Source organism: Leguminivora glycinivorella, chromosome 3, assembly GCF_023078275.1.
Source record: "Leguminivora glycinivorella isolate SPB_JAAS2020 chromosome 3, LegGlyc_1.1, whole genome shotgun sequence".
Lineage (NCBI taxonomy): Eukaryota > Metazoa > Arthropoda > Insecta > Lepidoptera > Tortricidae > Leguminivora > Leguminivora glycinivorella.
This window is the reverse complement of record NC_062973.1, coordinates 9490721-9515390: the sequence shown is the minus strand read 5'-3', so window position 1 is coordinate 9515390 and position 24670 is coordinate 9490721. Positions and strand designations below refer to the sequence as shown.

General features: G+C 38.3%; 2 protein-coding genes across 4 annotated transcripts; both read right to left on the bottom strand.

Annotated features, from left to right (window-relative positions):
* Positions 1-454: 454 nt before the first annotated feature.
* Positions 455-5816, bottom strand: LOC125242619 (putative defense protein 1). Its single transcript, XM_048151425.1, has 3 exons — positions 5604-5816; positions 2325-2535; positions 455-1159 (listed from the first exon to the last, which is right to left on the bottom strand). The coding sequence occupies exons 1-3, from the start codon at positions 5803-5805 to the stop codon at positions 1069-1071; spliced, it is 504 nt and encodes a 167-aa protein (XP_048007382.1). The 5' UTR covers positions 5806-5816; the 3' UTR covers positions 455-1068.
* Positions 5817-6007: 191 nt separating this feature from the next.
* Positions 6008-23903, bottom strand: LOC125242618 (pituitary adenylate cyclase-activating polypeptide type I receptor-like). 3 transcript variants are annotated; one of them, XM_048151422.1, is made up of 10 exons: positions 23637-23903; positions 17680-17796; positions 16826-17029; positions 12832-13015; positions 11978-12136; positions 9859-10118; positions 8976-9180; positions 8441-8648; positions 7645-7825; positions 6008-6804 (listed from the first exon to the last, which is right to left on the bottom strand). In XM_048151422.1, the coding sequence occupies exons 1-10, from the start codon at positions 23700-23702 to the stop codon at positions 6103-6105; spliced, it is 2286 nt and encodes a 761-aa protein (XP_048007379.1). In that variant the 5' UTR covers positions 23703-23903; the 3' UTR covers positions 6008-6102. The 3 variants fall into 3 exon arrangements, with proteins under 3 accessions (XP_048007379.1, XP_048007380.1, XP_048007381.1); XM_048151423.1 differs by having other exon boundaries at positions 11978-12127; XM_048151424.1 differs by lacking the exon at positions 17680-17796.
* Between the last annotated feature and the right edge of the window lie 767 nt (positions 23904-24670).

Sequence of the window (24670 nt, the reverse complement as noted above, 5' to 3'; positions counted from 1 at the left end):
ACACAAACCATGCATAAAATAAAATATTTTTCCCCTCACTAGCTCGGAAACACGTGTTTTGTCCTTTAATACCAGCGGGTAAAAACGCATTTTATCCACTAGTGGGTAAAGTAATTTGACCTTGAATAAACTGAAATTAACTGCTTTAAAGTTGATAAAAGTAGGTGAATCTAGTAATAAAGATGATTTACCACCTGTGGAACTACTGGAAGCAGTGATAAATGTATTTTTTGCGTTGTAGTTTCCTCGCTATAGTGAGGGGAAAAGTTTTGTGTTACACTCGGGTGCAAATGTATTTTACTTCTCGTGTGTTAAAAAACTCGCAAGTTCAGGATTCTATTCTCGAACCACTCGCTTCGCTCGTGGTTCAACTATAGAATCCTTTCACTTGCTCGTTTTTCAATTCGACACTCGGCGTTAAAATACAACTTTGCCCCCTTGTATAACAAATAACTATATTTAACATATTACAATTGTTTCACTTTTGTACCTTATATTTAGTTATTGCACACTCACACATAGAAAATACGCGCTCTTTAATATATTTTTGCCTCTTCGGCCGTTGCGATCGAAGGGTTATCCTTTGTAAGGAACTCGGAACTCGTTATAGGTGCAAAACAATAAGTAGGGTAGACTTGTTTGCCTTAGATGTCCGAAGGGCAAACAGTCTAGAAATAAAAATATCGTGTTAAAAAGGTTGAAAAACATACGATCGCAACTAATTTCGTACAAAGAATAAAAACTCTTGAATCGCAACTCATTTGTTAATGTTAGTTTATTATGAAACTTGAACTTTATTAACGAGCGAAAACATTAAGAATAACTCAAGTTATCTAAATACCTAATAGCAACCCTTGAATAAATTATTTATTGCGTATTTAAAAAGCTGGTAAAGAGCGCTTATTTTAACTGTTGAAATTATTTGAAACGACGAAAGTAACTGTTAACTAAGTATATGGGTCTTCTGTTTTGCAAATTATAGTTGATGTTTGTACGGAACATTCTACAACAGAATATTTGTCCCCAATAATTTCAACACTATTTCCTCTTAATAATACTGAAATTAGTTCAGCCAAGAATTTGCAATTGCGCTGGATCTTGCGGCGCCTCCGCTATTAAATTCGCCCAGAATGTTGAGTAACTCTTCAATACGGTGCCTCTGTAAAGTAAAAATATAGGTACATACAAATTATTATAATTATTTGGATTAAATAATTTAAACATGTATGACTAAGCTAACGGAAATTTAGTCAGGGTCGCGGTAGAAGTATGTTTACTAAATTATCATGCCGTTCTAACATATTTATTGATCTTCAACGGGCAATCAAATGGTACTGTAAGTACTTACTTTACATAAATTATTAGTAACCCTCAGACCACTAATCATGATTTCAAAATGTGTCAATAAAAATAAAGATATGTACCACAAAGGTCAAAAACGAACGGAAGTTTCTTAACGATGGACTATTTTAGTTGAAACGGATTTTATCTTAAGGTCACCCGTTAAGAAGTTACACAACGTATGATCGAGTGAAAGGAACTATACTGGTATGTGCACGTATGATATGAGGACAAGGGATTAGGAGTAATGGACTTGTAAATTCGCATTGCCAATAAATACCTAGCAGGGTAACTTTTAGTGTCCCACGATATATCATACATATTATACTAGTATTCCATTGGCACAATGAAGACAAAGTTGCTTGTAGGTATTTTGTTTCGTTCGAAACATTCTTGTAGAGCTTTTTTGCTTCTAAATCTGCCGTTCAAACGAATAAGTTTTGTTAAGAAATTATAACAATACGTACTTACGTGAAGTAAACCCTTCCCTGCAAGTAAAGCAGGGCGCGCCACATAAGCGACGCTCGAGTCAGCTGGGGTCGGAGTGTTGACTGCGGCAAACTCGGGGTGGACCGTCGTAATAGCTACTCCCATGAACTCAGTCACCAGTCGCCCTCGACAGAACTAGTTTTGCTAGGGAATATTAACAATAGAATACGCTCTTCCTTGCGCGTCAGGCGGCGCTCTCCACACTATCGTCGCTTGAGTCTTTTCTCTAGGGTCAGCGTGCGTGACCGCGGCACCCTCGGGGCGAACCGCGGTGTTCGGAGTTTTCTCCTGTGAGCTCAAGTACCAGTCGTCCTCGACATAACGGGCTTGGATACGGGCGTCGGGTGGAGCCCGCCATACTAGCGTCGCTCGAGTCTGTTCTCTGGGGTTAGCGTGTGTGACCGCGGCTCACTCCCCGGAGCCACCAGTCGTCCTCTATTGGTTTGGAATCCAAACCTGGATTGGATATAGGATCGTAATAATAGAATACTCACGTAAAGTATACTCTTCCTTGCGCGTCAGGTGGAGCGCGCCATACTAGCGTCGCTCGAGTCTTTTCTCTGGGGTCAGCGTGTGTGACCGCGGCACATTCGGGGTGAACCGTGGTATTCGGGGCTTCCTCCCATGAACCCAGCCACCGGTTGTCCTCGATAGAACGGGCTTGGATAAAGAACCCTTTGAATGTATCGGCACCCTCGATGGTCACTGTAAAATATGTTGGTTTGTGATAGTGAGGGTGATATTCTTTACGTTTACCAGACCTATAATTCATGTTTTGCTAAAGTCTATTTTGGGGAAAAATTTGCAAGTGCACTAATTATGATAAAACAAAGTACTTAGGTAAGTATAAAAAATGGGATACCCCCATTTGCCAGAATTTCATTTGCCATAATTTTATTTGCCATCCTATTCAACAATCATAATATTGTTTCTCATAACATCTTATGCCATAATCATTGTTTACTATATTAATCTAGTGCCAGAAACTTTGTTTCCCATAAAGTCAGTTTCCATAATGTCATTTGTCAGAATCATCGAAATCCGTAATTACCACATTCCATACCATCATTTGTCATACAAATTAGCGTCCAGAAAAGTCAATTTCCATAATGTGCTTTGGCAGAATCGAAAACTACTATAATAGGTACTAGAAGGACTAGAGAATGAAACTGCTATCAGAAAGTAGGTTAGGTTAGGTTAGAACTGTGAACCTCTGGAAAAGGAAACTGCTTGAAAAGTAGGTTAGGTTAGGTTAGAACTGTGACCCCCCGGAAAATTAAAATACTATCAGACAGTAGGTTAGGTTAGGTTAGAACTGCGACCCCTGGAAAATGAAACTGCTATCAGAAAGTAGGTTAGGTTAGGTTAGAACTGTGACCCCCTGGAGAATGAAACTGCTGGAAAAGTAGGTTAGGTTAGGTTAGAACTGTGACCCCTGGAAAATGAAACTGCTATCAGAAAGTAGGTTAGGTTAGGTAATAATATGGGCAACAATTAATATGGCAATAATTGCTTATGGCATTTGAATATTCTATGAAACCATATTATTGCACTTAATAATATGGCTAACAAATAGTATGGCATTGTATGATTATGGAAGGTAATATTCGGATAAACAACGAGTATGTCATATGATTTTTATGGTAAACAAATCATTCGGGCAAATGAAATTCAGGCAAGTTAGATTCGGGCAAATGAATATTATGTTAAATGACTGTCGGGCAAACAATAGACAACCATAAAAAATATGCACAATTTACAATTGTGTTTCTCTACGGAGTAGGTATACGTAAGTAATGTCAGTTAGGTTCCTAAATACCTAATACTTCAATTCCAATGTTTTGTACTTATATTATAAATGACTATTATATTTCTATAGTATAGTGCAGTATATTATAATTTAATGAGTATTTTGACAGCAGTCGCTCCAGTTTGTCTGGAAGTGCCGGCCGCAAACCGGTCTGCTGGCCCGCCATAAGTTGCTTGACCTACAATGCAAAGCATGGTATTGCGCAATCGCGTACGATATTTACTACGAGTAGGTAAGTACAAAAGTTTGTATCAATGAACAATAAGATCATTTTAACCGGCGCGAAAAACTGCAATTAATTACTTGATTTTTTTTCATCACACTCGCACACGAGTAAATGTGCTTTTACACGCAGGTGGAGCGGGAGTTATAGAATAATCCCTAGGGAGTTGTGAAATTTCTAGTACCATATTTAACTTTTTACATATTTTGCAAACTCAAACTCGAGTCTTTAAATCACTCCGACGAGCCGTCGCGATTTAACTTACTCTCGTTAGGCTGTACAATATAGGTACTACTTAGGAAGCACCCTATCAAGCAAAATGTGAGGCACTGATTTTAGAAAGCTGGCATAGCTTCCCTTAGCTACTTATTAACCAAACTACTTATTTATAACAAAAGAGGCGAAGGAAAAAGGCCTTTGCTCAGCCATACCCCATATCTCTCCATGCTCTCACTAGTCTCACTGTATCGCGGAGGGCAAATCGCTAACTCGGTATGTAGACGGCTTGCCTACACCGTCATGATTAGGTAGGTATACGTAAAAAAGGTGCATCCAAAAATGTACGGATTCAGCGAAAATTCCATCTCAAGGAAATGAAAAAGGCGCTATTGGACTGGCTACTAAAAATAAAGGAGATATACGAAATTGTTAGACTCTAGACACATGTAAACCTATCTTATGAAAATTGAACGGTCGGTCTAGGAACGGTTGAGTCATAATTGCCTCTCGAGAAATTTATCCGTTAATGTTCTTTTGCAGGATTACTTTAAATTTTTAAATAAATTATAACGTAATTAATATTATTTTGCGCTATATTCTAGTCTTTTCGTACAAAATAATTTTTTATTAGAAATCAAAAGTTTATATCGAGATAGTAGATTGTGGTTGTTATCAAAATTCCATAGGAAGGATCAAGATTGTTTTGTCCATTATTGTAGTGCGAGCGAGTGATAAGACGTGCTAGAAAGGGTCGGCATATTGGGCTCGCGCGGCTGGTAAAATACCTAATTTCGCCCGACGCCGAAATGTTATAACGCTCTTAAACATGCATTCGGAGTACCTAACTAGATGTTTTGCAACCCATTTATGCAATGGTATTCGCGATCGTGACTCGTATGCCGTTTAATATTGTTGACATTGAAATCAATAAGATAGCTTGTACTCAAAACTTAATTCGTTGCAATTTGGTGTTTTTATGCTTTCGCCAACTCTGAAATGAAAAATTTCTCCATACTTAGGTACCTAAAAAATCTTGCCCATTTTTGCTTGTGCCCCGTTTCTCAGTTAGTACTTAGGTAATTAAAAACCGGTCAATCTTCCTTGTTTTACGTCCGTCCTACGAGTATTAACTCTTAATTAAATATTCTATTTTAGGTTAGAGTTCTTTGCTCAATGTGTCCGAATATGGTGGTTTATTAGTGCACTTATAAGGTATTGATAGAAATGTTGTAATTGATCACACTTGCTGCGGCTTTGCCATACTCATCGGAGAACCCATAATTCCAAACAGAGAGTAGAGCAAGATGGCCGCTTTTCGGAGACTTCGGTAGTGGAGACAGTAAAGTTGCTCAGACGACCTAAAATTGTTCATCCCGTAAATTATTGCAGCTGCCTTAAAAAGTACCCCGTAGGTCCGTAGAGGTATAAACAAGTTGTCAGTCCATATCTAGTTGTTATAATAGTCGATAAGTTGATACCTAAGTGAAAGTACTCGTATTTGTATATGCAAAAAAATCTAACCTGTAATCGCTGCGTTCGGTCCATAATTCGTCGCTGAAGCGTACACCCTGTACGGAAACGTGTTTAGTGGCTGCGTCCGGTGCTGCCCATGATTAGGCTGGTTTGGCCGGCCATCCTTCACACAGGCGTCTACAGGCGCCCCATCTGGGAATCCCTCAACCCCCCAACACAATAAAATAGCCACCAATATTTTCGACCACATTTTTTATTAATACAAGATATCACTTTAAGGTCCAAGTTGAAAATGCGCGCGCGTGCCTCGACCGCTCACTTTTGTAACCGCGGGTTCGAAAGGATCTAGATTTTTGAACGAGTTGACAGATCGATTTATTTCGGTAGGGGATTTGGGTGCGCCGCAGCATTAGAGCGTTGCGCAAACGTGTTCTCTTAATAATATCCGTTAATCATGTCAATTCAGGTTTAATAATAAATAATTGAAAATAAATACTTAGATTAAACTAATATTGCCCCTAAACCAAATACACAAATAGTTGTCTACTTATTCATTTACAAAGACAATTCTGTCTTCTTTCTGTCTGTTTGGAGACAAAAGTTCAGGATCTAAATTATCTTTACTTAAATCTATGTAATTGAATATTTCATCAAACATACTGTCATGGTCTGTTTCATCTAGCGAATCGTCGTTATCGAATTGTTCTGAATCATCATGTTTATTATTTGTATAATTTGTATTTGTTATTGAATCATTTATTCGCTTAAAAGTATTTATAGGTCCGTTTACTTCTTCGAGTTTTATTTCTTCCCGGTTTTCATCTAGTTCGTAATGAGAGTTAGGAGCTTCGCTTTCGTGTGACGTAACAGACCTGATCCAGTCTTCATTCTCATAAGACGTGCTTGAAGCGTTGGTGTAGTTGTGATAATCCCTTTTGTCGCGAGTTAGATCCTGTATCGAGCCGTATGAGTATGCTGCATTTGTTTCTCCTGCATCGATAGTTTCGTAGACAGGGTCTAAGATCTCTGCTAGCTTTTCTGTGTTATTTATTGATATGATTTCAGCGACGTGTAGTTTCGGTAAGACTACGTTGTCCTTGGGGTCCTCGAACTGGGAAGGGAGATTGGTGCTGTAGGTCATTCTCCTGGAGTTAGGGTTGAGACTGGGCCGCACGTAGGAATCCCCGCGGACGCGGGACACTACTGCGTTTTCCGTTTTCCTGTACGTTTCCATTATCAACATGCGTACCTGACAATAGAAAACGTGAATTAAGAGAACAATAAATAATGGAGTGAAATATATAATACTGATGGCTTATGTATGGCTTTATACATAAATAAGTATAATGGGGTTTGTTTTCCTTACACCTAAATATCATAATGCCATTGTCGTTATTGTTTTCAATAAACCAGAGCAAAACAAATAAATAATTATATTTAATATCAATAATCAAAAGTTTTATAATGTCTTTTTCGGGCTATGCCCAGGACTGATTGTTGTCTATATTGCTCTCCCTTTCATCATACCGCGCACGTAGGCCTGACTGGCGATCAGCGTAATGTCATAGTGCCATAGTTCTACAACTCCAGTTACATATCAATATTTCTACTTATGACGTTCCTCCAAATTTATCCTGTCGGCAAGAAGTGTTCACATAAAGTAGAATTAATTTATAAATGTACCTCTTTGTTGACATAGCAGTACAGCATAGCCACGATGAACCCCTGCAGGCCTTCGACAGTGTAAGTGATGTAATGGTAGGCTTGCTCGCCGGTGCAGTTCGTGGTATTCGGTCGAAACGCGGTCAGTAGGAACTGGGAGCCGAATATCGGCATCAGGAAGCGTGTGGCTCTTGTAAACTGATCGAATTAATTTATAAACGTACCTCTTTGTTGACATAGCAGTACAGCATAGCCACGACGAACCCCTGCAGGCCTTCGACGGTGTAAGTGATGTAATAGTAGGCTTGCTCGCCGGTGCAGTTGGTGGTATTCGGTCGAAACGCGGTCAGTAGGAACTGGGAGCCGAATATCGGCATCAGGAAGCGTGTGGCTCTTGTAAACTGATCGAATTAATTTATAAACGTACCTCTTTGTTGACATAGCAGTACAGCATAGCCACGACGAACCCCTGCAGGCCTTCGACGGTGTAAGTGATGTAATAGTAGGCTTGCTCGCCGGTGCAGTTGGTGGTATTCGGTCGAAACGCGGTCAGTAGGAACTGGGAGCCGAATATCGGCATCAGGAAAAGTGTTGCTTTTGTTGTGCTCCTGCGGATTGGACACGACGTTATAGACCGTTTCATTTACGAAGACTCGTGCTTTATTGGCTAGTATTGTCATTACCATTAATGGTTAGATGTAAAATCCACACGTCATCCTAAATGACACGATCTGTGGGATTGAATTTAAAGAATTTAAAGGCTCGACTGTATGTTAGGAGTCCAGATTTAAAAAAGTGACTTAGTTTTATGGTAGAAAAAAAATATTAACGACTTTTATTTTATAGCCTTAGTTTTATAGCCGTCAATTAGAATTGTAGCTTTACCTAATTTGGTCCAAGTTGATGCTGTTATAAATTCCGCAAATACTTTAACTTGTGAGTCATTTCTTAATTCGACTTTTGAAAGTTCGAAACACATTATCCATTAGTTACGAGTTAGGACAAGCGCACCAATAAAAAAAACCTCAAGGCTGAGAATCAATACTTAGAAACTTATGTTGGACAAATAAATGATTCTGTATTCTGTATTCAATTTAAAAGTGAAAAATGTTTGCCTTGCCAAGTCAATTTATTCTAAGCCTACTTAGTGGCATCGATTGCAGACGTTTCTGCCAATCAAAAGTTAAAAAAACCTCAGTTAAATCATGGAGCAATTTACTCACAGCTGATTAGCGTTCTCGCTGTTCCTAATCTTGGTAAGCAGCACTCTCAGCACATCAACAAACAGAAGTGTGTTTATTATCAGCACGGCCAGACGCGGCGCGTCTAAGATCCACTGGATGTGGCTCACTGTGTACACGACCCAGCAGGAATGGTCGTCTAGTAGACCCATGACGATCGACCAGGCCAACACTGGGACTATGGCGATTACTGAAAAAGATATTTGGTTAAAATTGCTGATATCTTGAGCATGTGGCTTAAACGTCGTACAAGGTGCCACAAATTTCCGATGTTAATGATTCAATATAATTTTCTAACGCGAAGTGTCAGAGACGCTGGTGGATTATACCTTTCGTAAGAGTTAGTAATATTGGATCTCTGGCCTGCACACTAAAGTGTAATGGCCATGACATGGCCATACAGCAGCCATTGCGAACTAAAGCACAGCTAAGCGACACAGTTTAAATTGCCTGGGACAGATCTTGGGACAAGGCGCTTGAGGGGTTAATATAGAATAAATTATGTTTAGATACTTACCAGCTCCCGAAGCGTACAGCCACTTAATCTTCAGTTTCCTCCTAAAGGTCGTCACGATGACCCTATGCAGATACACACCCTCGACCAGCATGCACACAAACACTGTGTTGGCTGCAACTCTCTCCAGGATGGCGAGTATTCGACAACCCACGGCGTGAGTCGACATCACGGTTTCACCGGGGTTGGTTAACTCGTCGATATAAATCTGGAAAATTTTGACCGTTCAATCTATTCGCCGTTTTCGCAAAATATTTTGTCTATAGGCGGATAATGACCAGCAAAATTAACAGCACGAGTGCTGGCAAAACCATACGAATGAGAAAGCAGTAAATATTGAAAAGGGTCCCTAATTAAAATTCCTAATTACCTACTTAATTAGCATTATCTTGCTTTACAAATAGACATTTTATGCTGATATGGGTTTGTTCCAGGTTCGTCGTATTCCTTTTTCGTCGTATTCCAGTTTCGTCGGATTCCTGATTATTCGTATTGGTGTTTCGTCGGAATAATCTATTAATATATAAGTAAATTATATAGGTATATACTTAGAAACGGGGTTTTAACCATGTATAAAGTGTAATTATAGTAATTATATTTATAATTCCGACGAAACAGTAATACGACGAATCAGGAATCCGACGAAACTGGAATACGACGAAAAAGGAATACGACGAACCTGGAACAAACCCTGATATGTGGGTTACAATTGAACGCGAACGTTATTATAAAAATCCGTCCGCTAACCCAATCTGTATAGGAGACGATTCTGTTTGTGTTTTGTTTTTATGACTGAATAGCAAGGCGGTTTAAAGATTTTGAAGCTAAAGTAAAGTATCCAAACATTAAATTTTTGGTAAAAAATACTTATAATACTACTACTTACCGCACTTCTACTAATGATGACCAAAACGTTCCTTGTAACAATAGCAATCAGCAGATTCCTATGTAATGCCACTCTGGTCAGCCTAAGCCTCTTGTAAAAGAAGAAGATGCCTATAGCTGGCAGGCATGAGGCTATAGAGAAGGCTAGCATGGCGATGTAGAAGCGATATCGCCGGAGCAGGCGAGAGGTGATGCTGCAAGTGCTGTAGTCGGTTTGAAGCTCCCATGTTCCGTTTTGATAGCACTCCCTGCTGCTGAAATCTGAATAGTTTCGTTTCGTAGGTATAAGGTTAACAGGTATATTTTTATTTAAAAAATAATTTAGTAGGTTTTGGGGCCGATTGAACACCAAGAACACGTAAAGGCAGCAAGTAGTTGTGCCTACAGCGCTATAGATAAGCTTGACCTTTGCTAGGAGCTGCTCCATATTTTTTACGGTTGCTATGTAAATAATATTTTTTAACAGGCGCATACGAAAAGTCATGAGGTGTACGCTCTCCAAATAACCATCACACTTTCAAGTTACAATAGCTTGCTTGCGCCCTTGACGTGTAAGGGACTGTTTTGTTTATAATTAAATACCTACCACAGGCATCATATGTAAATGAACAATATTATGAACATGTGGTGTTAAATCCCAGTAGGTAGGTATTCCCGGGAGCATATTTATTTATGTATCCTTAAAATTAACACTAACAGATAAATGAGATAAGATATATGTTATTTGCATAGGAGAGTAGATACCAACCCCCTTATTCATAAACGTACTCTAAAGTTATCAAGCCGATAAAGTTCGTTTGTCCTTTTCTATCACACCAGTACGTCGGAAAGGGACAAACGAACTTTATCGGCTTGATAACTTTAGAGTACGTTTAATGAATAAGGGGACTAGAAAATAGGGTTTAAACTTAATAGTCAAATTTGATGATTTTTTTCAGTGGCTAATAAACTTGTAGTCGAATCAAATGCTGCTAATCGAAAGTAATTGCGATTCTGTGCTGTAAAACATATCCAGATTGCTGTCACTGGCCAGTAGGTCATTTAGAAGAGTTAATGCGTGGTATAGGAGTGTTATAGAGCATGAGTTCTTAAATATTGAGTGCTTAAATCAATCTTTTTGTGCATTTGTAGCCATTGGCATTGTGGCGTATTGCCTATGTCACACTGTAAAGTAGTCATAAGATTAGATGATATGGTGTGTAGACGGGGAAAGAGAAACATCAGGATTTGTAGAGCATCCTCATTTTTCGCGCTCCTAGCAACAAAAACTATTTCTCTTATCCCAAATAACAATTTATATTTCTTTTATCTATCTGGCTTACACTAGCACGGGTTAAATATGTAAGATACTAAATTAGTCCAGTGTTATACCTATTCACGTAGTATTGTGAGCAATTTGCTCGATCTTTACTATCAGGCGTTTTAAGATGAATTGTTCTGTTTAAATTTATAGTAATCATTAGCCGATAAAGATAAGATAATTATGCCAAATGTGTGTCATTGGTCATCGCTGTAACCCTTTGAATACTAGAAGTTCAATTCACGTAATAATATATTGGGGTAAGTATATTATAGATATCAAAGGTCTCCACATGATGTTAAAAACCTACAGATTGCAATGATTCAAACTGGAGCCAAAATGACACAAAGTTTTTTTATATCTCTTTCGATTTTTATTAGATTAAATATTTTAAACCTGCAATTAACCTTTCCGCGAAAAATATTTCATATTTTTTTTTTTCAAAATGTCGATAACGGTAGTATCAGTTACCTACTAATGGTTAAATTAGGCCTGGGATACACAGTCACTGTAGCTTGCACAGCTGGCATGCCAGTCGCGTACAAAATTACTGGCAAATGAACTAGCATGCAAGTAATTTGTACGTGGCTGGCATGCCAGTTTTACAAGCTACAGGCGTGTATAATATCGCAGGCCTTATGCAAGTGTGCAAGTTAAATGCATGTGTATTCCCGGCTTTAAATCATGCTCTTTAGGTCGTTCTAAATATGGGCATTGAAATTTCTAACCAACAAATCCACACTTTATTGGGTAGGCTTATGGACTTCGTGGACTGCAGACACTGCAGTCTGTAGAAGGATTAGAAGGCTATAAAACTTACGATGGCACGTCGGTCCTTGGCTGGAGTAGGCAAACTCTGAACAGACCTCGACGGCTGTGGTCCCGCTGGGGGCAGACTGCCAGCAAGTCCAGCCGTCGAATGTTGGATTGCATTCGTGCTCTTCGTTAAGCGCATAGTCTTCCAGTATATCTGTAAATGCTAAAAATATAGGTGTGTGTATAAAACCATCAGTTTGATGGATCAAGAACTTGCGGTTTTCGTTATATTGCGATTGCGGTATCTGATGATGGAGTGGTGGTGGAACTCTGTGACAAACCAAGGCAAAGTAATTGTGTTAGCTTGTTAGAAATGTTCGGACGAGTAGTTGAGAAGCAAAAGCAGTCAGTGACGAAACCTTTTAGGTGCCAAAAATTACTTTGTCAAAAATATCTACTTATATTACGGTGTCAAGTGCATGTATCTAAAAACGGACATTACAAACACAATATGACGAATCCTGCACCGATAGCATGGTCGCGCGATAAACGATAAAACATTAGGCCGTCCCTATCGAACTTACAAATAGTGCGAAAGTGACGGCCTGATGTTATATCATTTATCGCGCGACCATGATTGCCTGTCTGTAGTGTCTGTAAGATAGTTCTTCCGAGCGCTCTCCAAAGCCATATACTGGTTGCATAACGCAGCAGCCACTTCGAAGCACCTCTCACAGCGGCCGTGGGCAGATGGGATGAGGGTATTCCTTACCGCCACCACTACTTCTAAACCAGAGTCAAATGTGCTATCTACTTCAATTGTACGCGTTTATTAACCCGTAAGATAGCTCTCTAAATCAGGATCGAATTGGTAACAAGCGCATCATCCTCTCTAAAGACACACGTACGTTTACTAACCTGTAAGATAGTTTTTCCTAGCGCTCTCCAATGCCATATACTGGTTGCAGCACGCAGCAGCCTCTTCGAAGCACCTCTCCCATCGGCCGTGGGCAGATGGGATGAGCGCATTTTTTACCGCCACCACCACTTCTTCTAAACCAGGATCGAAAGGATAGCAGCCGTATGTGCCGTCATCTTTAACCTGGTTGAATACAAAGCTAACTACGTCATATTATCATCTGATAATAAACTACATATAATAGTATTAGTAAGAGATATACTTTTTTACCATACGTAGGTAGTACAAAATGGTAACGGCAAGCACGTAGATATGGAAAGTGTAAGGGGGGCATGAGTCAAGTAAAACGATTTTTTTCAGCTTAGCAAGCGTAGCGACTTAGTGAGTGTGAATTTCTATATTTCACGATTTGCTATGACATCCAACACCCAGGCTTTAAGGATTAGCCTTACCTACCTTACTGGACATAGAGAAGGGATGGGTTTTTTCCAGCATCGCATAGTATAGTGTATAGTATACTTAAGTTTTCATTGATTAGGTATTTAATATCTTTTATAGGTTGCTTATGGTGAAAAATGATGTGTTTAATCGGAGACATTTGTGTACCCCTCGCTGTGCTCAATGTTCCATTTTTCCACAAAAAATCCTCACAAATAAAACTAAACCAATCAATATGCAACTTTATTAGGTACAGTCACGGACTTTAATTGTTGATCCACTTCTAGCTCATTTTATACTGGAACGTCATAGCTTAACTACGCTTAACTGTGATATGTCCAGTATAAAATAAGCTAGAAGTGGATCAACAATTAAAGTCCGTGACCGTACCTAATTTTAAAGTTACGGTACGTGTGGCATTAGTACTATTAGTAGATTAGTATATATTTACTATGATTTCTGCACTGAAACTTACTTACATCGGAAAATACATGCGATAAATTATTGCATTAATAAATAATTGACATAATTAAGATTGTTTACATTACTGCAACGCAAAATCAATTCGGATTTATGCCCGGTCGAGGTACGACAGATGCCATTTTCGCCTTACGCCAACTGTGCGAAAAGTACAGGCGCGCGCATAAAAATCTGCACATGGTTTTTGTCGACCTGGAAAAGGCTTACGATCGGGTTCCCCGTGAGGTTTTGTGGTGGGCCTTGAAAGAGAAAGGTATGCTTGGGAAGTATGTAGAGCTAATCCGTGCTATGTACAGATCGTCTTGTACGCGTGTTCGATCCGCTGCTGGAACTACTGACAGCATCGGTGTGGCTGTGGGTTTGCACCAGGGCTCGGCATTGAGCCCATACCTCTTCGTGCTTATAATGGACGCTCTGACGTCGGACATGCAGGAAGAGGCACCCTGGTGCACGCTCTTTGCCGACGACATCGTGCTTGTCGGAGAAGAGGGACTCGAGGTACAAGGCAGGTTAGCGAAGTGGCAACAGAGGCTGGAAAATGTTGGCTTGAAGATCAGATCGAAAACAGAGTATCTTTACTGTGACTTCGGCGGTCTTTCCGCCCCTGTTGCCATGACACTAGATGGCGAAATATTGCCTACCTGCTCGGATTTCAAGTACCTAGGTTCCCTCATTCAGGAAGATGGCGAGATCGACAGAGCAGTTCAGCACAGGATTAACGCAGGATGGATGAAATGGCGACAGGTTACAGGCATAACCTGCGATCCCCGAATGCCTTTCAGGCTGAAGGGGAAAATTTATAAATCAGTTATCCGACCTGTCGTCCTGTATGGAAGTGAGTGCTGGGCCACCAAGACGAATGATGAGAGAAGACTGCATGTGAATGAAATTAGAATGTTGCGAAGGATGTGTGGTGTGACAAGACTGGATAGGATTCGGAATGAGTATATAAGAGGAAGCCTGAAAGTAGCGCCAGTGACAGAGAAATTGAGAGGAAGTAGATTAGCATGGTATGGGCATGTAATGCGGAGGGATGAAAGCAATGTTATAAAACGAGTGGTAAATATGAAAGTGGATGGATACAATGGTAGTGGAAGGCCTAAGAAAAGATGGATGGAATGTGTGAACAACGATATGAGAGTGAAAGGTATGGAAATGACGGCTGATAGAGAGAAATGGAGGAAGATGATCTGCTGCGCCGACCCCAAATAATGGGAAAAGGGCAAGGGAATGATGATGATGATATAAATGTCGGGTTAAAGAAATTTATTATCTCATAAGAAATTTTACATTTCACTTAATGAGTATTAGATACATATCTTAGTTAATTCACTAGTAGGCAGCAAGGTTCACATTTCTTAATGATAAAATTCAAAGTTCATAAATCATAATTTACACAATGTAAAAAAACAATTGTAATATTAGACTGGTACAGATCGTCAAATGTAAGGCCCGCTTCACACTATGGTGCACAAATAAATATCTCGTGCAACTGAAAAACTAAAACCTTCAAGTAATTTATATTTATTATTCCTTTGTTTCTTGATTATTCATCTTCTTGCGACATAGAGGGCCAACATTAGATCGTGCTCACGTACCAAATCGAACTCTTTACTTACATTGGAATTATATTTGAATCTTGTACGTGGTCTTCTAATAAAATACAAAATACCAGCTAACAAGCTAAATAAACTTATAAATAAAAAACGTCTCCCAAGCCACTGCCCATGGGCAGAGACTTATTTAATTTAATCTTATTCTGTTTTCGTCATGTCATAAAGGTAAGTAGATTTTATTAAGTAGTTATCGATAGAAATGTGCGATAACTAAAATGACATCAGTACGTGAGAGTGGTTCTGATTGTTCTGAACTTCTGCAGATGTCAGTGTATATTCTAATTGTCATTATAAGTAACTTACATCCTGGTGGTCCAGCAAATATAGTTGGCAGTGCAGCGTGGTAATGCAGCCAGTATTTTTGGGACATTTGCACCGGGCACATGTCTTGGGGATTAATGGGAGCGTGTAGGTATCGCTAGGGTTTTGAACAAAGCTTGTTGCGGATTTTATCATGTTCACTTTTGGCGAAGCCTGTGGTTGATTATGATTATGACTGATGTGGTTTGGACGAAGTTTGTTGCGGATGCTATTTTGTACCTACGCGTTTGACGAAGCCAGCGCTATGGATTTGTATGATGGTTTGTATGTTTAGGATATGGAATAAATACATTTGTTTGAATTGTCATGTAAGTGTGGAAGTGCCACTAAGTTGCGTTATCGTTTTTGCGATGATGTGACGAAACTGACGAGATTTTAATGAAGTTTATCAATTACACAATTTAGAGCGTGTAAAGACCGCGTACTGTGACCCTGTATCACGATAAATCGTTAACAGACATCGTGATACCGATTGTTTATGGATTTATTTTATTAAGATATAAACTTAAATACGGTAAGCGATTTACATAATAATATATTCCAACATGGTTAATTGGCTAAGTACCAATGTGTGACTTACCTACATAATTTATGGAATCTACTCCCAGTAGGCCTAGCACATGATGGCCGCGGGAGTATGTCGCCGCGAGATAGACTACCTGTCCTTATGTCATTAATACAATTAGACAAAGACGTGTCATCTATCTCGCGGCGACATACTCCCGCGGCCATCATGTGCTAGGCCTACAGGTTGAATAGAACGTACTAGATGATACATACCTTGATCCTGAATCTTAATCACAGATATTAAAGCAGAACTTAATTACTATCTGCAAATAAATACGGCCAATGTTTGCATGTTTGTATGCTCTCTTTATCCACCTCCAGTTTATTTTTCTCCAGAAATTCAGGTTACCAAAGTAAGACACATACACCGAATTAAAAAAATTCATTCGTAAGCTGGACTCCCTAGCCACGTTGTACTATGAATGTTCTAGAGCAGGGCTCTTTGAACCCCAGCCTGCAGGCCAAAATAAATGGAGGGTGGCCTGCGCGAAATTTTCTGAGTAGCAATGCCCTGGCCTTAAGGCCAAAAAGTTTGGAGACCGCTGTTCTATAGTTAGAAAGGAAAACTTACAATCTCCAAACACGGTGCCCTCAAATTCCCATAAAGACAGGCGTTGTTCAAATTGAGAGAATTGGCACCGTCCACGTAAAGGAAGTCCGGCGTGTAGAGCAGACAGCCACGGCCCGACACCCACTTATAGATCTGCTCGTGGTAGTCCACGTTTCGGTAGTTGCAGCTCCGGTTGGACTCCGGAGGCGCTGTGTCGGCAGGTTCCTGCAAGCAATTTTTTTACTGACAAAAATTAATGCATTAAAAACGGTAAGTATTTTAGTGACATGAAAGTAATTTCTTTTGGTGTACCACAGGGCAGCGTTTTAGGACCTACTCTTTTTCTTCTTTAGGACTTCTTTTCTTGAGATGCTGCCGAACACACGCCGAATACGGAATCTCTTTTATATCAAAGTATCAAACAAGACTCTATTTTACTAAATACTGGCAGGCAAGCACGGTCGCGTGATAAAGAATATAATGTCAGGACGATCTTTTCGCACTATTTGTAAGTGCGATAGGGATGCACCGATGCGATAAAGTTTATTCAACTAGTGTGCTACGCCCGCTGGATTTCACCACTCAACTGAGCTAGCATAAGGTCTACAGGGTAAACCCCAGATAGATGTTACACACTTATCTGGTACCCTTCCTTATTTCTCTAGAATCTAATTTTTATTATACCTATTTGAAAGGCTATTTGTTTCCCATTAGTAAGTACAATTGTTATCTTGACAAGGCTAGCAGATGATTCTTTCATCAATAAATTAGCAACTTCGCTAAACACCCTGTGGCATTTGAGCAGTTTCATGTGATCTCTACCCCGTTTGGGAGTACATATATATGTATACCTATCTTTATTAAAAATATCTGACCTCACAAACGTAAATGTCATCATTAGATAGTCTTAATGCTTCTCGGTTATTGCGCTGGTTCCATGCGCCGTTACTCTCCTCTTCAGGGTTTAATGAGGGATAGTGTGTATAATCGCCCTGCAACAGTCCAAATAATAATTTAGATCTAAATTATCTATATGGGTAGGATTTAATAAAAACCTCAGTTCTGTGGACAATGTCATAATGTTAAACGAGCAAACACTAGCTCAAACCTGTGAAAGTTTAGATCACACTGAGCAACTTTTGCTATGGGACCAAGACTGATCGGGGAAAAATTTAAGCTTCCAAAGAAAAATTCAACTTTCACACAACTAAAATGTAATTGTAATAGACAATGAAATTAATCCGGGACACCTTACACAGATCAACCTAGCCCCAAACTAAGCAAAGCTATGGGTGCTAAGCGACGATAAACATGCATTAATAATGACTCCACGGCCGATACGGCCACGGCGACTGCTTTCAAGTCCGTTGCTGTCTCAGGTGTGCTCGCCAATGGCTGACATAGCCGATCTACTAATATTATAAATGGGAAAGTGTGTGTGTCTGTTTGTTTGTCCGTCTTTCATGGCAAAGCGGGGCGACGAATTCTCGTGATTTAAAATGGAGATACTTGAAGGGATGGAAAGTGACATAGGCTACTTTTTTTCTCTTTCTAACGCGAGCGAAGCCGCGGGCAAAAGCTAGTACAATATATAGATAAATACATACTTATGTACATAGAAAACATCCATGACTCAGGAACAAATGTTCATCACACAAATAAATGCCCTTACCGGGATTCGAACCCAGGACTGCGGCGTAGCAGGCAGGGTCACTACCGACTACGCCAAACCAGTCGTCACTACGCCATACCAGTCGTCATTCATTGATTTCGAGGGTTTGCTTCTCGTTCAGTTAAGTATGTAAATGTATACCTACTGTATACATATACCTATTCCGTTTTTAGGGTTCCGTACCAAAAAGGTACAACAGGAACCCTTATGGTGCGACTCTGTCCGTCTGTCTGTCCGTCTGTCACATTCCTAAATATCTCGAGAACTACTAATGCTATCAACTTGAAATTTGGAATAGTTATGAGCATTGTAAACCTCTACAAATAGAAAGTATAATTTTTTTAAATATATTAATTTTAATTGTAGAAAACGGCCAAAATGAAAGGGGGGCAAACTGTAAATTTCAAGTTACTAAGTAGGTCAAGTGGGGTATCGTTGGAAAGAGCTCAAATTGAACGTAAATAAGCTATTTTTTGTAATTTTTTTGTTGTGGAAAAAAAAGAATTTTGAAGGAAAATGTAATAGTTATTTGTTATACAAGGGGGCAAAGTTGTATTTTAACGCCGAGTGTGGAATTGAAAAACGAGCAAGTGAAAGGGTTCTATAGTTGAACCACGAGCGAAGCGAGTGGTTCGAGAATAGAATCCTGAACTTGCGAGTTTTTTAACACATGAGAAGTAAAATACATTTGCACCCGAGTGTAACACAAAACTTTTCCCCTCACTATAGCGAGGAAACTACAACGCAAAAAATGCGTTTATCACTGCTTCCAGTAGTTCCACAGGTGGTAAATCATCTTTATTACTAGATTCACCTACTTTTATCAATTTTAAAGCAGTTAATTTGACTTTATTCAAGGTCAAATTACTTTACCCACTAGTGGATAAAATGCGTTTTTACCCGCTGGACATTAATTAAAGGACAAAACACGTGTTTCCGAGCTATTGAGGGGAAAAAAAAATACCGTTCCCCCCTTCCCCCTTATCTCCGAAGTTTACCAACGAAAAATTATGAAAATTTTAGTAAACATTGGTTTTATGCTAAATATTACAGGAAAAATATAATCGTGTTTGTATTTTGAATACTTTTTTTTTACATACATACAACATACATACAATCACGCCTGTATCCCATAAAGGGGTAGGCAGAGCACATGAAACTACTAAAGCTTCAGTGCCACTCTTGGCAAGTAAGGGGTTGAAAGAAAATGAAACTGTGACATTGCAGTGACAGGTTGCCAGCCTCTCGCCTACGCCACAATTTAACCCATATCCCACAGTCGCCTTCTACGACACCCACGGGAAGAAAGGGGGTGGTGAAATTCTTAACCCGTCACCACACAGGCACTTTTTTTTTAATTCACAAAAAACTTTTCAGATTTTTACTTTCAATTTACCCACCCTTGTGGATGGATATCGTACTTCAAATTAATACGAGATGTTACGTAAACCATCTTCTGTCCAATAAAGTAAAAACTGTTTAAATCGGTTAACAGTATAAAGAATTATCCCTGAAAAACCAGGCCCCTGTTTCAAAAAGGCTACAATTGTCAGTGACATATGTCGAGCGACAATTGTCGATGACAGGTGACAAATTACAATTTTATAAAATATTTTCTATAGAATTGCTTACAAACATGACAGGTATTTTGCTACAATTGTATGTATTACAATTATGTTGTGAAACAATAATTATTATTTCTAGGCGACATATTTGTAGAATTGTCGGTGAATCTCGACAGGAGGATTAAGATGTGTCGAATTGTGTGACAATTGTAGTAATTTGTGGTTGACAAACGCGTTGTTCAAAATGGCTGCCCATGCGAGTAGTATAGTGACACTATTAGTGATAGTGACAGTAATTCCTACCTATATACTTAGGTTTTCGTACTTAGGTAGCAAACTACGGATATCTCAATTTATTTTATCATTGTACCATCGGCAGCAATGTTAGTACCTTATTACAAGGGCATAAAGCCTACCGATGATTAGTTAAGAGTGTTGCTGTTAGTAAACGCTATTGGCCCCTTCGTAACATTATTAGTACTTAGGTATATTTTTGAGATTTCTCTGCGTTATATGTATTATTATACTAAATTGTGTTTTTAAACTTATGTATCATAAAAAATACTACATACCTATGTAGAAGCTATCATTAATATTATTTTGTACAAATACCCTCAAATTAATTTGAGCGTTTTTAAATGAACGAGTTACCTTCGTATTTAGGTACACCGAATTCCAAATTCAAATATTTTTAGTTTAGTTAAGCATTTTAACTATTAGTTTAGAATAGTTTTAATTTGTTTTACTTGTTATTTGTATATTTTTATTGTAGTAATGGTCAATGTTTTTATTACTTTTTCTTCTTTTATTCACGTTTATAAGAAATAAATTTTATATATCTTAATAATTAATAATTCAAACTTATTAAATATTTAGTACAGTGCCAAGTTAGGTATATATCTTAGATATTTCTATTTCTTTGCCATACACCCGTTTCAATCAAACGCTGAGCTATTCCTTTATATTTAAGTTTTAACTTTCATTGCGGATGTTAATTTGTTATCAAATTTATCAAATAACACGAATTTGCGGTCGGAAATCAATTTTAAGATAGTCATCTTTCTTATTATATCCATACTGCAATATTGTTTTTGAAACAAAATACTAACACATAACCAATGCCTACTTGGATACACATAAATAATGTTACCGAAGAAAATTATATAATGGAGGGAACGGATTTAGGTAATGAATAGTTTTAAATAAGTTTTATCGAAGTTAACAAAGGCATTTATATTTATAGTCAGCCAATAAACATAAAAATATCCATTAAATAAATTTACTTATTGCCATTTGAGTCAACTACTATTAACAATTTGATACATTTGTCCCTATGGTTAGTCGTGACAATTGTATTCTACAATTGTCGCACCTGTCAGCGTGGTGAAACCAATAATTCTACATATGTAATATTTTGTGACAATTGTCGCACCTGTCACCTATATGAAATTGGGGCCAGGTCGCGCAAATTAGTTAGCAAATTGACCGGGAGATGGCGCTATACACAATAATACTCATTAGTGCCTATACTTTTGTCTTCTAGTCAAGTCATTAGAGTTATATGAAAATATGAGATTATTTTTACTAGGTAGTTTGAAAGAAAGTTTGTACGGAACCCTCGGTGGGCGAGTCCGACTCGCACTTGGCCGGTTTTTTTTTATTTCAATCTCCAGTAAGTACTGAAAAAATGTTTCCCGCCTGTAAGAGTGTAGACTAAAAATGAACTTTAGATTTCCTTGACTTTTGTGATGTCCACAGGAGAGATTTAACCAATTAAAAAAATAACAACTATAAAATCTGTATGACCTATATAGATAAGGGGCAACTAGGCGTCCGTTATATTGCGCTGTAGACCACTAGCCAAGGGTACGGTCGTTAACGATCCATGGTTGATTCGCAACTGGCTCCTGTCGCAAGTGTCACACCAATACAGAAGAGCGATAGAGATATAGATACAATAGAATAGATTACGCTCTATAGCAAACTAAACACAATTGTCATTGTCGAGCTAATATACAGTGTGTAAATCTAATACGAGCGAAATTCTTAACGGTGGTTATGGTTAGTATAGGACAAGAATTAAGTAGATTACTTTTACTTAAAAAATGATTCGGCCCGTAATGTAATACATACACACTTGAGCAAACGCTGGTTGATGGTTACTTTTATTTTTATCATTGACGAATTTAATTTAGTTTGATGTTTTACAATTTATATTTTCCTCGTAATTATTGGTGTGGCGGAAAATTGTGTGTGTCACTCGGTGGCAAAATTTGTTTAACCTATACCTGCCTTGAAACCCTCGCAACGCTCAAGATTCCACATTCTGAATCACTCGCTACGCTCGCGGTACAATATTGGAATCATTCGCTTGCTCGGGCATTATTGGCACGTGCAGTTAAACAACAACTTTGGCCCCTAGTAAAACATAACTATTTACTTCCGTGACTATTTTCCTATTCATGTTTAAGTAAAGCGTATCAATTAAGGTAATTAATTAGGTAGGTAATGGCTTCGAATAAGTTGCCGAAAAGTTAACCTGTCTGAAGACCTGTAGTTTATAGTTTAGTTACAATGATTAAAATTGGTCAAGAATACGAGTACTTAAGGACTGTATCGATAAGTATAAGGACAAAACAAACCTCGTCTAAATGTTGACATGTGCATAATTTTATATTATTATGTTCCGAGAGTATGATCTGAAGGTATTGGTAAGCACTATTTGATATAAGAAAGTCTAATTTTTATTTTATTTTAGAGACTTTATGGTACTTTCATTAAGGTCTAGCAAATAAATTTCGGACAACCCCTATCTGGCTTAATTTGAGAATATTTCAATGACTGTTTGCACGATTTCAACAAACAAAGGTTAATATGCTGCCAAAATATATTCTTTAAGAGTCCTCTTCATGGTTTTTCAATTGGGTACTTGCAGAATAAATGCGGTGAATTTATATAATTAAAAAAAACGCTATTTTGAGCAACGTTCCGGATTGTCGTAAATTTTTGATGCAAGCAGGATGAGAGAAACAGATAAAAAAATTAGCCATAGGCCAAAGTCTAATTGACATTCACGGTGTTTGAACAGTGCCTAAACCAAATCGATATAAACAGTGTATGATAGTTAAATTCGACATCAAAGTCGGAGTTAGAGGAAGCACCATGCCACATTCTCTAAATGGCCGCCATACACAGATCCTGAACTTTATTTCTTAAAAATAACTATGGCTAGACTATGTCCAGATATTCTGCTTTGTGGATCATATGTCGTTGAGGTTCACACAGTTCGCAATCGTATCGTTTTTTACGCACTTTGTGAATTTTCTAGTAGCATTTGTCCGGAATCGTAATTGTTACTCGGGAGGATTAAGTCAATACTGTCTAAACCACTTGCTTTACGTCGAGTTTCTAGGGCAAAATGTGAACCTTATTAAGCCTATGTCTTGTTTTAAGAAAAAAATATAATAGCAAATAAATACGGCTACTCAAAGTTGTCCTCATACTTAACGATACAGTCTTTATGTATATTGGCCATAGAGCCTTTTCTTTTATAAACCAAGGTTTTCGGCATTTACGGACCATTTTCACTTCATACCTTTGTAACAGCTAAAACAGTAATGGGAATAAAGCAGAAAAATGTCACTTTATCCAGTCCACACATTTTTCACTTCAGCACTATTCGCACATAAATCACACATAGTGTAATAAAATATCCCAAAAAGTTTCCAACACATTCACAAGGAGTCAGCTGCACTGTGCACTTGTTTGCGGGCGCGGTGTGTTTGAGAGCACAATAGATGTATAATGCATTCCGTACAGGTCAAAATCATAACAGCTTTGTTGGTTTACTGGCCGTATATCTTCTGACGTCCGAACGTGTATTGTTATTTGCCGTGTTTACAAATTATCTATAGCTACAATCAATTGTTATCTTGAGATTAATTGGGCGTTTATCTGAGGAAATAACGCAGACCGTGATTGCAGCGACGAAATCGAGTTAGTTATGATTTAGCATATATTTAAATAAATTGAAAATTCACTAATATTCTCGCGTTTCTTCATATCTCGACACATTTAAGTATTCTTGTTCTAGGTAGATTAGTGATTGTGTCATTTGTGTCTGAAGCTGCTGGGGGATGCTGAAAACTGTTTACTTAAAGATACATAAATGAACGTAGGGCCTACTTATACTATTATATACTCTGTGGTAGGGCTTGCAATATTAATTTTCTATCATCGTCTTTAAAGCTTCCAGATCCTCTCTGTTCTCTGAAATTTTCAACTCGTCTTACCTAGTCTTCTAAGAACACCAACCTACTTTATCTACAAAAATTTGATCGATTTTTTGACTTCTGAAAAAGTATGCCTTGACCTTACATTACCTAATAGGTACTTCCCCTCAAACGGATGCAAAATTAAGCCGGCATCTCGTCTTTTATCGGTTATTTATTTCTATTTCAAGATTTACAAATAATGATAAGAGAGTTGTCCACGTTCCAAGATGACCATTGCTTATCATCAGGTGAGGTTACTGGGTCAAAAGTCACAACATAAGCTGATTAAATTATAGAAAAGCAACAGTTCTCTGAAACGTCAAAACGAGAAAAACACGATGACTCTGCAAGTTTT